Consider the following 16,544-nt stretch of genomic DNA (forward strand, 5'->3'; position numbering starts at 1 on the left):
TATGTCAGCGAGGGCTTTGGAAACCTTTGTGAAATCTAGTTCCCCCGAGCTTACAGGAATGCACAAGTAATAATGTCAAGAGATAATTTTGGTTATTACTGGTAAGTTATTTACATAACTGCCATCATGTGTGGTGGCTGTACAAATGAAATACCTGGTATGGGTCAGTGTTGAGGTCAAAATACTCCAGGAAACCCGTAGCAAATTCACAGAACAGGAAGTTGTGTGTGTCATTGATGGTTCTGAGGCACCAGTAGGTGTTATTGTTGGCACTAGTGCATGCACAGAATGGACCCACTGAGTGAAAAACAAAGAGGGTGTGTGTGAGAAAAGTAGGAGGGAGAGTTAAAAAATAAGGGCCATTACAGCAGTGTTCCAAACAAATATTTTTTTTATATTAGCTTTTAAAGTTAATAAAACGATTCCACTTTGTTTTTTAAAGCACTTTCTGGACCCATGTGTAATTTCTCACTTGTCCAAAAGGGGGCAGTCTGCCAGTGATGGTTGTCATGGGTGAAGCAAGTGAGACCAGGCATGCTGCAGGTGTCATTGTTCTGGAGCCTCTTGAGGAATTTACGGAGTTTCTTTCTACGCTTCTGCTCCTTCTGCAACCACTCACTCTTCTGCTTGGATGGCATTCTGATGAGTATAAAAACATTAATTTGCATGAGACAGCATGAAGAACTAAAAATCCTTAATTCACTGTCATGCAGTGAAAAATAATACCTCGGAGGGTGCATTTGCTCTGCATTTAGCTGGGAAATCTCCTTATTCTTCATGAGAAAACTGAAAGAGGCAAGAGACAACTGTTCAATATATTGTTATTATTTGGTTGACTATGTGGTTTTAAAAAAAAAAATACTCACCTCGGAGTGCTGCACTGACATTCCTCTGGCCGCACCTTTTTCAGGTGACCTTTAACCTCACGCAGGTTCTTGATTTTGGTCTGCAAAGTCTCAATCTAAATAGAACAAAACAAATACACAACCAGACAAAGCTCGTGAAACACCACACGCTGCTAACACTGTGTGGGATGAGTTTTACAGGATAGATTTATGTAACAGCAATACCTCATGCTCAATGTGGAGTTTGTGATCTTTCCAGGCTTGAAGGGATTTATAGAGTCCTCCATCACACTTTACTGTGTCATTCATTAGAATGGAGCACCTGCAGGAGACAAAACAGGATCACTAAATATCATCCATTTGTCATATGTATTATTTCCCAAAAGGTTACTTCTCTCTTAACACAAATGTTACACATGAGTGCAGACAGATCTACAAACACACACGCACGCACACACGTGCACACACACACACGCAAACACGCACACACACACAAACACCTGTAAGTGACTTTAAGAGCAGCAGGTGGTGTGAGTTTGTGGCTGGTGGTGGGTTTGGCAGTGACTCCCATGCCGCTGAACTCTTCATTGTCCTCATCATTCCCTGCTCCTCTCCTCCTATCTCTGGTCCAGCTGCTATTCGTGGATCCCAGGGGCCGGTAGCCCTCCTCCAGATCTACAGCATACAGGTCTCCATCCAGCTCAAATGATAAAGAGCGAGCCCATCGCTTCCTAGTAACAGCCTTACTGGATTTGATCTCTAAATAGGATGAGACAGAGCAATCTCAAAACGATGTAAAAGAGGGTTGGGTTTTTGATAGTGTGGCTCAGAATGTATGTAAATTAAGGACGCAGACAAGACCAGCACATTAAAATAAAAATGATTTGACTCGACTTTTCACGAAATTAGTGTTATATTCCATAAATAATTTAAAAGCTTTGAAATGTACCAGGATTATAAGCTCACTTGTCCACTCTTGTCTGCCACTTGATGGCAGCACAGACACACCCTTCTCATCTCATGAATACTTCAAAAGCTGGTTATTTTAGCTTGAGATTAATGGCCCTGTTTGGAAAGGCTTTGTAGGCTACTGCAAGGGCGTTTGAAAGAAAAGAACAACTGTCTTTCATAACAAAATCGCATCTATTAATAACTACCGGAACAATGGTACATGTGGGTGACAAGAGGAACTCACTCTTCTTGGTGAGCAGCCTCTTCCTCTTCAGGATGGATGCTTTAAAGCCCACATCACCACAGTTACAGCTGTCAGAATTGGATGTGAGAGACAGCTGAGGGGCACCACTAGCCATCAGAGCCTGCATACGTGGGGCATAGAGACTAGCCATACCCTTGCATTTATAAAGCCTCAGTTTTCCAGTTGGGTCCTCCACACACTGCCACTTCTGAAACAAAGAGAGAATTATCAAAAGGTGTTTTCAGGCTTGTTCTACAACATACCATAAGTTCTGATAGCTCCTCAACATTAGGTACCTGTCCTGGCTGCTGGCAGGAGGTTTGGTACTCTGCTTTCTGGCACAAGTCCCTCACCCGCTGGTATTTTGGCAGGAAGTTCTCCTCTTGGGCCATTTCCTTTCCATCTACTCTCTTGTGTGGAGGCTTCCTAAAAGAACAGGAAAACCAACGAAAGACAAGATGTCTTATGTCCCCTGAAGACAATGACTGAAATGAGAACATGTTGTGCAAAGGGGTCAATCAATAAAACATACCCTCTCTCAACGAGGAAGGAATCTCTCCACGTTTTACCCTTCTTGTTTAACTGGAACCTGGAAAATTTGCAAAAGGAAATACAAATCTAGTTGGGCAACTCTGCAATATTTGTGCTGAACAAACATGAAGTCCCTTTTCAAATTGCATCTTGTAGAGCAGTGAAATCTAAGTGGTTTTACAAGTTGATATTTGGATTACAGATATGCAGCAAGAGGTAAGTAACTGCATGTACACACAGTACTTCCCAGCCATCTGCAAAATTCTTAATCTTCTTTAGTTGTCTATAGAATGTCAAGACACTGAGCGAAGTAATTGATCAATGTGTTCACCTATTGACAGATCGGTCTGTGTCCAGCAGCTTGAGGATAGACTTGCCATCCATTTCTGCAGGGATATCTACACCGGCCATGTCCAGCAGAGTAGGTGCCAAGTCAATGTTCAACACTATATGAGGATTACTGCAGGGCAACATTAATAAATGATCAGTAAAACCTTTCTTAAATTAAAAGATTATATTGTCTATATATTTATATATAACATAAAACATATACTTTAGAAATCCGAATGTTGAATGACTGACAGAAAAGTAACTCACATGGCACCTTGTTCCACATTAGGTCCTCGTACATAGAAGGGAACACGGATATCAAACTCATAAGGCATAGACTTGCCTTTGACCAGACCAAACTGGCCAATATGGTAGCCGTGGTCAGAGGTGTAAATGAGGTAGGTGTTGTCCAGTTCCCCTGTCTCTACCAACATGTTGTACACCTACGGAGGATATAATTCATTTAACACTCACAGAGTGTAAAAAAGGTATCCTCACTGTGTTTGATAGCTCAAGTCTCCTGTGCCAGTTTCAAGGAAAAAGGGATTGAACAATTTACCAAGTGTGTCAGTGAATATATTACACAGTCCCAGTCAGAACAAGTACAGATCTCTCAGGACTTGAGACTGTCAGATGATGCGTGTGGGTGTGTGTGTGTGTGTATATGTGTGTGGGTGTGTGTGTTTGTGTGTGTGTGTGAGAGACAGAGCGTGTGCATGTGTGTGTGTGTGTGTGAGCGTGTGTGCATTTGTTTGTGTAAATGTAAACGTGTTTCTTTGTTTAAGCGTATCTCTATCTGCCTGCTGATCCCCTTACCTTGTCCACACTGTCATCCACAGATAGAAGGGTCTGAAACCTCCTGCGCTGCAGCATATTTGTGAACTGCATGTGGACTGGCTTCATGGGTCCTGTGTAGCGTAGGATCCAGTGTTTGTCTGGGTTAGGGGCATAGTTGTAGCTGGGGGTTCTGAAAGAGATAAAAGAAAGAAAAACATTAACACTTATTAGGGTACTTGTTTTGTTTTTTTTTTGTCAACTTATTTACACCCAAAGGGGAGAAAAGCAACTCACTAGATAATAACTCGGTGTACCTCATTATACATTTACATTTGCTTGTTTTGTTCCCTTCCCTACATGTGTATATTGTGTCTCTTGTATTTGGTGAATTGTGTGTGCTTACATTGTGCATTCACAGTAGTATTTCCCTCCTGCTTTTGTCCTTTCCTTTCTAAAGTTGGTAGAAAACTGTTTATACAATGCTAAACTCCTATAAAGATTACATAAACTGTGCAATATGCAAAGCCCTGCAATCAATAGGCTTATGCACAATGAGCACAGTTTGATCAATATTTAATACTGAGCCCTATGGAACTTTAATTATTTCAGAATAAACAGTACTAAATAGATAATGAGATCCTAAAAGAAAAATATATTTCATGTTTAAATTGAATCGATTTGACTTTTAAGAAATGCTAATGTCTCCCAAAGCCTGGTCCACAGTTGCGACTTTGATGTAGTGTGAAGATGTATTTACAAAGTGCCAAGGTGAGAAGGTTTATCACTAGAGGAGTGCCAGACTTTTACCGCCTCCCTCCCTCTCTCTTCATATGGTTGATATTGGCGGAGGGAGATGGAGTGAGAAAAATAGCCAGTAAATGCGCTCTCACAAAACATCACCCAAGGGACAGTAAATTCATGGAGAAAGAGCAATTAAAAGTTAGTACAAAGACACCGGGGCTGAATTTTTAGAATATTCTATGTATAAAGCCTGCGTGGCACAGGTTAATGATGCTGGAGGGATTAGAGGAAGCAGGAGGAGATGGTGAGGGTGTTGCAGGGAGGGGGCACAAACTGCAGTCTCATTACTGGCCTTGGATCTGTCTCTTGAGGCCAATAGCTGGTGTGCCATTAGCCAGCAGCACTAGAAAGTCCGCCATGAGCATGGAGGGTCAGGGAAACAAAGGCTTAAATATTGCATGTAGAGATGTGTGTGTATGTGTGTTTCAGTAGTTGTGTGGACAAATTTGAGTTTGACACCATCTTTGTTATGGTCAAGGTTAAGTTGCTATGTAGTGTATCATGTCAATAAGTGTCCTCAAGAAAGTTATTTCCTAAACAAGAAAGGACTAACAAGGCTAACAGAAGGCCTGTGTGTCACAACCCTGTCCTTGTGTTTAGTTTGTCCCAGCTTTATTTCCTGTCCCTGGCCTTTATTTTGTTGCTCCTCCTGTGTCACTTCCTGTAACTCTGTTTGGTGTCTTTACCTACCTCATTTGTCCTGTTTTATTTGTTTTACCTGTTCCCTTGTCCTTTTAAACTCGTCTTTCTCCTCAGTTCGTCGCCAGTTCGTCTTTACTCTTGTCTTGTGTGCCTGTACCCAGTATTGTGGGTTTCTGTATCCTGCATTCTATGTCCGTAGTTTCCTGTTGGTTTGCCACGCCTGGTTTGGTCTCTTGTTTTTGTTACCCTGTTTTAATTTGTCCTCCTTTTTTGGGGTATTTAAGTTTGTGTTGGATTTATTTTGTTTGTTATCACGGAGGGTATTTCTTGTTCCTCCATGTGGAGTGATTTTCAGTTGTGGTCACCTTCACTCTTTTATTTTTAATAAATACACCTTTACGTTGAACCTCCGCTTGACGTCTCCTCACTTGGGTCCTCAAACCTAAATAACTGAGTTTTGACACTGTGTGAGGGTTAGGACTTAGCTTTAGTGCTAAAATTAGGTTTAGGTTAGGATAAGGGGTAGGCATTTAGTTATGATGGTTAGGGTTATGGTAGAAGGTAAGGGGCTAGGAAATCTCAATGGATGTAGTAACAAGAAGAAAACTATTCAGCCATTTATGTGTAGTGTATGTATGCGCACACCTAAATCTTTACCTATGCATTAAACATGATTCATCCTTCTCTTTGATCATGGCTGACAAAGTGGTACAAATTAGCAGAGCTCATTATAGTAATAACACTAATGTGAACAAGACGTGAGCCAAAGAAACTGGAGCACAACGCTGGCAACACTCAGTGGAGAACAAGTTCAGCTGCCAACAGCCTTCTACAGGCAGAGACAAAAAGACTGAGCTGATAATATGGAAGTTGTGTCATTCTAGGTCAAACAAAGGGAGCATGTATGTGTTGATGACTCATATGCAAGCAAGCAGATGGGAAACTGAAAATGTACCCTGGTGTTTATCAGCTTTTTTAAACCCAATTAATTTAATTCAAATCTACATAGAGAGCGAAGTGTTTCCACATGTTTTTGCACTTGATTTTATTATCATATCACATTTCAAGACCTGCAGTTAATAGTATCAATGTCATGTTTGTTGTAGCATCTTACAAATGTTCTTACATGTGCTGCGATGCGTTGGGAAAGGCGGAGCTGTACTGAGGGGCTGAATCCTCCGGGCCGTGTGGAGCAACGTGGCTTAGGACCATCATGACAGGGCGGTGAGGGTACATCCTCTTGGACATACGGAAGTAGTTGACGCTGTCATTGGTAATGATGTCGGTCAGGTAGTCCTGTGGAGCAGGCACTGAGTGAGTGACAGGGAAGGCTAAAAAAGCTTATGTCAGTGCTGAGTCAGTGCCCATTACTGACCTGAGGTAAGTCAAGTAATAATCCCCAAACCTGCTGACTAAATAATGAGAGAGAAGGCATTTTTTCTGTTTTTGTCTTATCGATGCTTTCAAGTTGCTTTTAAGTAAAAATTAAGTTTAAGTAAAAATGTGTCTTGTACAACAAAGAACATTAAGTTATACAAAACTACACAAAATTTGTTATCTTTGGAAATGTAAGGATAACTTATGGTAAATGGGAACAGGATGTTAGGACATAAAAAAAAATCTTGTTTTATCACACAGTTGCCTTTTATAGAAATACTGTATGTAATATTTTGTGCGTGTGGTGCATAAATACCCTTGGGTAGTCGCTGTTGTGTTTCTCTCGTACTCCGTTCCTGCAGAGGGTGTAGTTGTAGAATCGTGAGTTCTTCACCAGTGCTACCCATTCCTTCCAGCCAGGGGGCACGTAAGAACCATTGTACTCATTCAGGTACTTTCCAAAAAAGGCTGAGTGAGCAACAGAGGAGCAGCAGAACATTACCATAATATCGTACGCCCAGATTAATCTGTGAAACTGTCAACTTAATCTATCTATGGAGCTACTTGGATCACACTTGCAGTACTCACCTGTCCTGTAGCCAGAGTTGTTGAGGTGAACAGCGAAGGTGTGGGGCTCTTGGTGGGCCTGCCAAGAGGGTGAGGAGCAGTTCTCATTGTTGGTATAAGTATGGTGGTTGTGCACATACTTCCCTGTCAGGATGGAGGAGCGAGATGGGCAGCACATGGGTGTGGTGGAGAACGCGTTTGAGAAATGTGTGCCGCCCTTCTCCATGATGTGCCGAGTTTTGTTCATGGCCTGCATTGAGCCTGGGAGAGGGAGAAAGAATGGTGGGGGTTGGTTGTAAGAACAAATACAGGAGCAAGAGGAGATTGAAAAGCCAGGAGTGAAATGAAAGGGACCCAGAGGAGGATATAAAGCGGTTGAAGAGATAAAAAGAGTGAGAGACTGAAGAAAAAGAGGATAAACGGTGAAAATTGTAAATATCAACATGAGGGGATACAAGCAATTACCATAATGGACACGGGGAGAGAAGATGAGGAAAAGTAAATGAGGGAATGAATCTTTTTGGTGAAGTGTAACCCATTTTGATTTCTGTGTACTAAAGACTTTTCAGGGTGATGGTGACTGTTTGGGGAAACAGATGCTTGACCATAAATTCCTGCTTTTCAATGGGACTCTTCTCACTAGCAATCACAGGAGGACAATGGCTGTCACAGAGACCATTATGCAGCCACTCCAGTCCAATACGCCGTTAAAGGACTTAAGCGGGTAGGGAGATGGCCAGGGTTTGGCACTCAGACAATGGAAGCCATAGGCCGCCCTCATTTCATGCCAGCAATGGAGAAGTTGGCAAGAGAAGCACATGACTCTGAGTGGGTCAGTTGTTATGGTGCCAAGAGGCAGCATTAGCCTGACTTTCACTTGCTGATGCCGTTGGGTACACATTGAGAGGATATCCATACCCATGGGAGATAGACAGAAAGCAAACAGAGAGAGACAGATGCACAGTAAACACACACACATACACGCACGCACACACGCACACACCCACAGGAAAGGATTGGAGGAAACCTTCTTACCCAGTTCTATGTCCTGATCATCTGTAAGGATAAGGATGATGTTGGGTCGGACGTTGCGGATGTGCCGATCTCTCTGCAGACGAGACCTGAGACGATATCCAGACAGGTAGCTAGAGCCGTGGACCCCGGGAAGCACTCCCATCAGGACAAAAAGGAAAAGGAAAAGTGGGAGAGGGGCAGAGAGCCCCCACCCTGACATTTTTACTAACCCGCACTCCCTTCACCAGCGCTGCAATTTACACACTTAAGTCTGATCCTTCCTCACTTGACCTGAAAGATGGGACAGAGAGGGGGACTGATAAGAATAAAAGATACACACATGTGCACACATGCAAACATGGAAACACAAAGATGCACAAAACATGGTGAAAAATAGCAGATGCAGAGGCCTTGCACAGCCATTACAGGGTGCTCTTCCATACAAATGCACCCGTTTGGGCTGAGCTCAGCTCGTTAATCAATCATTAATGATGCATTAGAGTGGTGTCATTGGCTGGGTGTAATGATCTCTGGTGATGAACACATGGCTGCCAGGTTGGGGCTAATGGACCTGGGCCCGGGGCCAGCTCAAGCCTCACTTCCCCCTGAGAGGGCTAGTGTGGATTTGAGGGATGTGGAAAGGTGGAGTAGGAGGAGGAGCTGGGGCAGTGGTAAAGGAAGAAGACACAAGAAGAGAGAATGAAAGGAGCTAAATAAATACAGGGGTCAATGAGCAGTGTGTGAGAGAGGACTTCAGCTCCAAAGATCCAGAAAACATTTACTTCAAATTATACCAAGTCAATACACACTGAAAATATAAAAAATATCTGTGAAAGCAGGAAAAATAATTGTAGCAATATCAACAAGGTCAATTAAATCAAACTGCCTCCAGATGTACAGAGAATTACAAATTCTGCTCTCCTTGTGGAAGACATGTTAAATGGAGATTTTTCTTAATTAATCTCTACATGCAGTTTGCCAAAATTACACTACAATCCTATTAGCTCTCTAATAACTCTTCCTCATTAACAGTATATCCCCTCTGAGTTTACTATGGCAACTGTTGTTTATATTCCACTACAAACATGTAGCAGCATTTAGCTGCCTTTATACAGTAGTTTTATAATCTACAAATAGAAATAACTGTTGGTCCCTATCCACTACATGTAAAATCTCAATGAATAAAGCAAAAATATGTCACTCTGATAGTCACTGAATAATAAATGCATGACAAATAATGAAACATACAGTGTATGGAATAATTTGGTTTGATTTAATTACTGTTCTTTTTATTTAAATAATCAGTTTGTCTGCAATGTACCAGGAATTCCACATGCACTTGTGTCATATGTTTTGCTCTTTTTAATGTCCTATCATGGCACAAATCCAGAGCAGCCACACATCCTGGCAACCTTAATCATAAGCACAAACACTCAACAATCAGCTGCATCAGTGAGATACCCTACTGTCACAGAAAGGGTGGGAGTATATGGCCAGAGCAAACGCAATTTGAAGATGAACATAACAACAACAACAAACCTGCAATGCCTCCCTGCAGGGACAACCAGTCCTTTTTTTCTTGTACATCATAAAAAAAAAAGAAAAAAAAAAGAAAAAAAAATATATATAGCCTTGATTTACAAGAAAACAACCAGCTTAATTTTACACAGTGACCTATCAATAGCCAAGTATGTAAATGCTGTGTTTTTGACATGCTACGAGGGTGGATATTTCCAAACAATACTCCCATGTGGCCTCCCTCCTTCCCCTTGATACTGAGAACTAATTGGATTTTCAGGCTTTTATCAGTTCTGACTGACATGTAGAGCTCATCCTTTCCATTTTGCTCCCTGCCTCTCTCTTATCTACACGTATTGTTTATCTCTCCAGGTGGCAGATGCTACATGAAACGAAATGAAAGAAAGAAAGCAGAGCAAACTTTAACGTTCAAACAGAAAGAAGCCATTATACCTTGACTATTTGCGGAAAAATAGAGACTGACAACCATTAAGACAGCAGTATTTAGACAAGGTGTTTTCAGTTTCCAACATAACAACTCTGATGGTTTTACGTATTTTTAATGCAAAGTAAGCCACAATGTTCCGGTATACTCGAATGATTTAGAGCTCTTTTTTTTTTTTTGACATAGATCTGCTCACATCAGCTCTTTCTAAGTAATATGGGAAGCAACAATGCTGATTCAGCCCAATAAGACAAAATGAAGGAATTTTTGCCATTTAGATAGAAGCACAAGACAACACGAGTAAATATAACTCTCAGCAAAAATCATTAAAGGCTGGCGGCTTGAGGGGGAAGGGCTGAGGAATAAGCTAGCAGAATGTAAGATCATAGGGAATGAGTTTCTAAAAGCATGTTTGAGTAACAAGGATCATCTAAGGTTATACTAATGCCAAGTGATGCCTGGAAGTCAGAACACAGGAGGAAAGTTTTGCTCTTCAGTCATTCACTTGTAAAGAGGCTCTAAGAGACAGCAGCACTGCATCACCAAATAAAATCTTAATGCTGTCTATCTTTTATTAATAAGACTGAATCTAAATGCCGTGACAACAGAGCTGGCCATGTCACAGCATGGGCATGTAAGACAGTGGCAAGAGCTGAAGCATGAAAACACACACCAGATCAACAGACAGATACGTTACACTGCCTAACAACACGCATCTGTACTTCAAGTATCACAGTTCAAGTGAGGTAATGATGAAGAGAGTGCTTGATAAATCTTCCAAAGTCTTAGCAGAGGCGTTAATGTACTTTTTTCCCTATAAATAAAACACCTTGGGCTTTGAAACAGGCATAAAGTCTGATTCATCGAATCTGCAGCCCCCTGAGAGGACAGAATATGAGAAAACCAAGGGAAAAAACAGACATTTATTAGATACTGAAGGAGGACAAGTCAGGTGTACACTTGCAATTTAATCAGCAGTGTCTCATAATGCATAATATTCTGATTCTGAGACGGAGAGAGATGAGAGAAAGATACGTGAAAGTGTGAGGTAAGAAAAAGAACCTATAGACATGCAGTGTGAGGAGAACAAAGCTGGAGCACTTCTTTTTTTCCTCAAACATGAAAACTAGATTCACAGACAAAGCTTTCCATGCAAAATAGAACAGAATAAAACAGAATCCAGTAGCACAGAACTTCAGAATATCATCTATGGTATTCAAAACACATTTGCCATCCGCTATATTGTAGCACTGGAAAACATAAAGGAAATGGCCAGAAAAGTGTAAATAGCCACATGCTGCAACACTATCGAGCCCTTCCTTTTGGTCATAATTGAGGCTGGCAGGGCTTTGCTAATGTGTGACTTTGTTCCCATTGGCCTGCTTCACTCTGAACAGAATGTGCAAAATCTCTAAGAACCCTTGAATTTACCAACAAAAGTTGGAATTCAGATGCAAATTCTGCAGCAGCATGCATTTATGTGAGAGTTTTTCTCAGAAGGCTTGTGTGTGTGTGTGTGTGTATGTGCGTGTGTGTGTGTGCGCACGTGCACATACTTGCAAGTTGTGTGTGAGTATGTGTCAGTGAAAGGAGGGGTTTTCAATACAGTATGGAATGTTTTTTTTATGATAATAAGAAGCCATGTTTGTTGCCATCCTCCATCTATCATTCTCTGCATGCACATCTATACTGCAGCACTAGAATCTGGAAAAATGAAGCAGCCTAAGTCCCATATCTAGTGTATTCCAAAATGATATAATATGAGAAATTTCTGCTTCTCCTGTCAAGACCTGGTTAATTTAGGAAAGAGAAAATTAGGTATTGACTGCCATCAAGTTGGGTACAGATGTAAACTGGCTTTCTGGTGTATTTTGTGTGCTTATCAACACTACAAATCCCCACAAATGTCCACACAAGTGGACAATCTTCCACTGTGTGTTACACGTGTGAAATGATTCTCCGGCATTATCCGCAGTTCATATGTGAAAGAGAATTAAAAATCCAATTCTTTACTTTTCACTGTATTAAATAGAACCATGTGTAAACATATGCCGTCTTAACTATTGACTTGTGACAGGTGCCAAGACTATTAATATTGTCTTGATGACATCTGAAACAGGTCATCACGGTACATTCAAACTTTCTGGTCCCTGGCAGATAACTCTTAAATCATATTCAATAATTCTCCAATTGATCTTTGGTTTAACATAGCGCCTCCATATTCCTTTAAAAATGTGCTTTTACGTCCTAAAAACTAACTTTAATAGTTGAGAATGACAAGAGATAATGTAGAGGCTGATCCCATTCACTGGGAAGATTTAATTCATATTTCCCTCAGGTTCTGATAAGCTTGGCACTCTGCAGCCATTTTAAAATGACAGTCAGAACCTGCACAGCAATTTTCAGTTTGAATACACAGACACAAAAGAGCAGTAGGTAGATTTAAAGGTGAAAAAATGCAATTTCTGTGGCAACAAGGACACTCAAGTGTGAAATATTTTTTCTGCAGTTAATGTTAAACTGTGTGCATGCTTCTTTTTTTGTTTATGCATCACAGGTAAATTCTTCCCTAACCTTTACTACCACACGGAATATGCTGCCAGACAATAAATGAATCAAATATAAATGAGTGTAATTTTAGTACTTAGCACATCATTAATCCTGCAGTGAATCTGGTGCCCTAAGAAAACAGCTGAAAAAACGTATTTTCATAGGCTCACCTACCTAGACTTACCTACACTATATGTCCAAATGTACATAAAAATTCTATGGGGAGTTGGCAAGAGAACTACATAAGTTCCAAGGAGGTACAATATTAATTCTATAGAACACAGTGATGTTTTAACAAAGTTTCCAAAGAAATGTTGATTTGTTTTTGGGAGAACCTGACCGGCCTCAACTCTATAAGCGACTTTAGGTGTTTTTTTTTATACTCAAACAGCATTTTGAAGGTCTAAAAAGCCACATGCTTCATCTTAGATTGTGTCATTTCACGTTAGTGAAGTTTTCGACTAGGAATGTGTGCTTGCAGGCACATTGACTGGCCAACACAGCCAGCACGTTGCCAGATGATGTCATGCTGCATTGCAGAAAAGGTTAAATAAGGTCCAATGTTTTCACCTCACAAGATGATGTTTCCACACTGCTTCAAACATAGATTTAAAAGAATGTAAGTGGGTTTTTTTTTCCCAAAAACCTATGAGATTACTGGTGCAGTTGAAATCGGTTTATAATTACAGAAATCATCAGGTGCACCAGACTTAAAAAATGTAGCTATGACAGCTGTTTTAAGAATTTTTTGAAAACTCATCAGTTGTATTAGATAGATTTACCAAATGTGATATTTTGTCTTTATCAACCCGTGGAATGTTTTCATTTAACAAAGAGTTAAAATTGTTGTCAATTTCCACAGCATCAACAGTGACCTTTCCATCACTATTTATTTTCATGATTTTTTTTTCCGTCCTTTCGGCTTATCCCATGAGTTCAGGTTCACCACAGCGGATCGTTGTCGTCATGTTGATTTGGCACAGTTTTTACATTGGATGCCCTTCCCGATGCAACCCTCCCCAAGTTCTACATGATACCTTTACTTTATTGAAGTTACATGGAAGAAAGGTAATAAACTGATAAATTATAAATGAAAACACGCTGAGAAACTGTCCTTCTTCTATTCGTCTTCACACTATATTTTGGAAAACACCCTCACACAGTATCTCCATCTACGCTACTACATTATCCAGAGAGTATATTATCTTTTAAATGGTTTCAACAAGGGAAACAGGGATGGAATCCTGGGTAAATAGTTTGGTAGAAGTAGTAGACGGGTAGGAAAAGAACAGCTGTACGATGGTGTCAGTTCAAACAAAAGGCCCAGTCATTATGCGTTCTCGCTCTGACAGACTCCCTGGGTCTGCTCTGTTGACTATAAAGGTACACCATACACGTACGTACATACACACATGCGTGTGCAGGCAGAGTGACAAACACACACACCCACACTCTTTATCACACTTCAAACCTCTCTTTTCCAAAAGTGGATATAAAAGAAGACAACAACAGTGAAATTAATCATGTTTAAATCTTGAGGAAATGAACATCATAGTGTTCTATTGTTTTCACAGTTTCTCTACAGTTGCACTAGAGGGATATCATACAGCTACTTTGACGTTTTGTCTCCTCCAGGTTTTACAAACAATCTGAAGATGCATGGACCACTGCTAATAACAGTGTCAAAACCAGATAGAGTAAGGATTTTGGTGACTGAGAGCATCATTTGTCAATTTTCTTCTTGCTTTGTACCTCACTTTTAAGTCACACATCTACTTTGCTTTTGCCCTCTGTTTCCAGCAGCAACTGGATGGTATGTAGGAGTAGCGTGGTGGTCTACAGGTTTTATGCAAGGCTTCACTCAGGGACCACTGCAGGGTCACAGCACCTACCCCTCCTCCTCAGCACCATGCGGTAAGCTCCAAAAGCACCCAAAGAGAGCACAGTGGCATTAGAGGCAACACAAACAGAGCCCTGATTGTCCCTGACTTGGGTTCAACCCCTCACAGCCCCACCTCCAGGGGTTTAAGATTGAGAGAATGAGGAACTGTCAATGGTGTTTTGTAAATTCTTAGCTGTTTTCACTTTAGATGGGTTTATTCAGATGTCAGAGGAAATTCTGTCCGCTTTGCAGTCTGCAAGTGTCCTTGCCTTTTTCTGTCCTATTGCAGTTTGTATGGGAAAGCCATTTGTGGTGTGTCCGTAAGAGCAGCACAATCGGCAGTTCCTTTGAGACAGGGGTTGACAACTGAAACAAGTGAGCAAGCTGGTGGACAGGGCAGCCCTGCTGAGTGATTGCTGTTTCTTATTGGCACTTACTGACCAGAGGCAAAGCCCCCCTACAGTGTGTCACATCTCAACTAAATGGATTACAGACAAATCAGCTGGGCCTCATTGTTCCACCGACCTAACTAACTCACCGAGACCTCACTGCAGCAAAGTGACTTCTGCATGACATTTTGTAACTGCTGCACCATCGAGAAGCCAAACATCAATCAAAAGATGACTCCATATTACTGAAAAAGTTTGATGAGAAGAAAATTACTAGGATGCACACAGTGGGATTCATCTGCTTGGTATAATGGAATTATCCTTCTAAACAATGTTGTCTGCCTGAAATTTACAGACTGCACATGTTGGTAAAATTAGATCATGTTCCACAGGACTTGTAGGTTTATAACTGTCATTTGTTGTGCTTTAATTACAAGCCATTTCTCTCCCGTCATCAAATTAGCACCTAGAGTGGGGACTGCTCCTAATGGCCCAGACTTAATGATGATTACAGCCAATATTGGTTTCAAGTTTCAGTAAACAACTTCTGCCTGCTCATTGAATAAATTATAGACAGCCCAGATAAATCAATAAACTGGCTGGAAGTTATAGTTCGGGTGCTGCAGAAGTGATCACTTTTAGGGAGTTGGGATTCTTTTACTGAGCCGATCAACAATGGCCCCTCAAACAGGGCCAATGTTGGTGTGGGGTGACGGGGGACTGTGAGCACTGTGAGGACCATTTTATATGGTGTTAAGTACGCCCTTGGGGGTTAGAGAGGGGACGACCACTTCTTTACTTCTTCACTCCTCCCATTCTCTGTCCCAACTCCCCAGCTTCACTAGCTATCGTTCACCAAGGCCTTTTGTTAGTGGATTACTGGGGGTTTAGAGACGCATACACTGATCTCTCCCCTCCCCTGTCGAAGCCACACAGGGGGTTAAGGCCAGAGCACAGAAAGAGAGGACATCTCCACACAATGGCCTGAATTACAGAGGCTTTCTATGTATGACCACTTATATTCCCCCTATTTGCTCTCCTCAGAAATCACCTCAGAATGCTATTCATTTCTTGTGGTTCCCCAGCAGGAATCTTGGTCTATGGGCCAAAACCCAAGGCAGATTTAAAAAGCAAATTTAACACCTACAGGGTTCAGAGTGTGTGTTTTCAACCAAACTCTTTGGTTTTTGTTCAGTTTAAAGACGAATGTGTAATGGTTCTTGTAACTGTCCATGGTACACAACCAACACAAATACCCACGAGGAACAATAATCCTCAGGGGAAACCGCAGTGGTTTGTAACTGCACACAACCAAGACACATCACACCACATCATCCCTGCATATTGTAAGAGGACACAGGGTATCTCCTCCTCCAAAACTCGGCATTCGTCTCTCTGAATCGTCCCTGGGACAGCTGCCCAGACGGCCCATCTGTCTGTCCTGACCTGTGTGTGGAACCATGGGGAGAGCCTAAGTGGCCCACAAGGGGGTGTCTGGCAGGCGGCCAACCCAGTAATGACAGTTGAGCTGCCAGCGGTTTGCCTAACAGCTCTGGAGGTCTCTCTGTGGTGCTACAGTATTGATATTGTATCGAATTGCAAAGACGTTGGCAGCCTTTTAATGAGAGCTCAGATTGATCAGGCGGTAGTGGCACTACTGGTGCTGTGGATGATACTTATT

The 16,544-nt window shown here is 41.5% G+C and overlaps 1 protein-coding gene across 8 annotated transcripts in view; it reads right to left on the reverse strand.

The window, feature by feature from the left end:
- sulf2a (sulfatase 2a) overlaps nucleotides 1-16,544 on the reverse strand; it is a 30,493-nt gene that overhangs the window by 2,441 nt on the left and 11,508 nt on the right. For 5 of the 8 annotated variants that reach the window (XM_067503749.1, XM_067503743.1, XM_067503745.1 and 2 more), the window contains 16 exons: nucleotides 8,101-8,370; nucleotides 7,087-7,326; nucleotides 6,815-6,966; nucleotides 6,248-6,417; nucleotides 3,718-3,868; nucleotides 3,169-3,344; nucleotides 2,903-3,031; nucleotides 2,573-2,629; nucleotides 2,337-2,466; nucleotides 2,041-2,248; nucleotides 1,346-1,604; nucleotides 1,071-1,167; nucleotides 867-961; nucleotides 727-786; nucleotides 473-639; nucleotides 155-297 (listed from right to left, as the gene is read on the reverse strand). In XM_067503749.1, the coding sequence (XP_067359850.1) occupies nucleotides 155-297; nucleotides 473-639; nucleotides 727-786; nucleotides 867-961; nucleotides 1,071-1,167; nucleotides 1,346-1,604; nucleotides 2,041-2,248; nucleotides 2,337-2,466; nucleotides 2,573-2,629; nucleotides 2,903-3,031; nucleotides 3,169-3,344; nucleotides 3,718-3,868; nucleotides 6,248-6,417; nucleotides 6,815-6,966; nucleotides 7,087-7,326; nucleotides 8,101-8,299 (2,433 nt within the window). In that variant the 5' untranslated portion in view covers nucleotides 8,300-8,370. The remainder of the gene's footprint in view (nucleotides 1-154; nucleotides 298-472; nucleotides 640-726; nucleotides 787-866; nucleotides 962-1,070; nucleotides 1,168-1,345; nucleotides 1,605-2,040; nucleotides 2,249-2,336; nucleotides 2,467-2,572; nucleotides 2,630-2,902; nucleotides 3,032-3,168; nucleotides 3,345-3,717; nucleotides 3,869-6,247; nucleotides 6,418-6,814; nucleotides 6,967-7,086; nucleotides 7,327-8,100; nucleotides 8,371-16,544) is intronic. The other 3 variants (XM_067503751.1, XM_067503748.1, XM_067503750.1) reach the window with 3 other exon arrangements.

This window comes from Channa argus, chromosome 5 (assembly GCF_033026475.1).
Source record: "Channa argus isolate prfri chromosome 5, Channa argus male v1.0, whole genome shotgun sequence".
Lineage (NCBI taxonomy): Eukaryota > Metazoa > Chordata > Actinopteri > Anabantiformes > Channidae > Channa > Channa argus.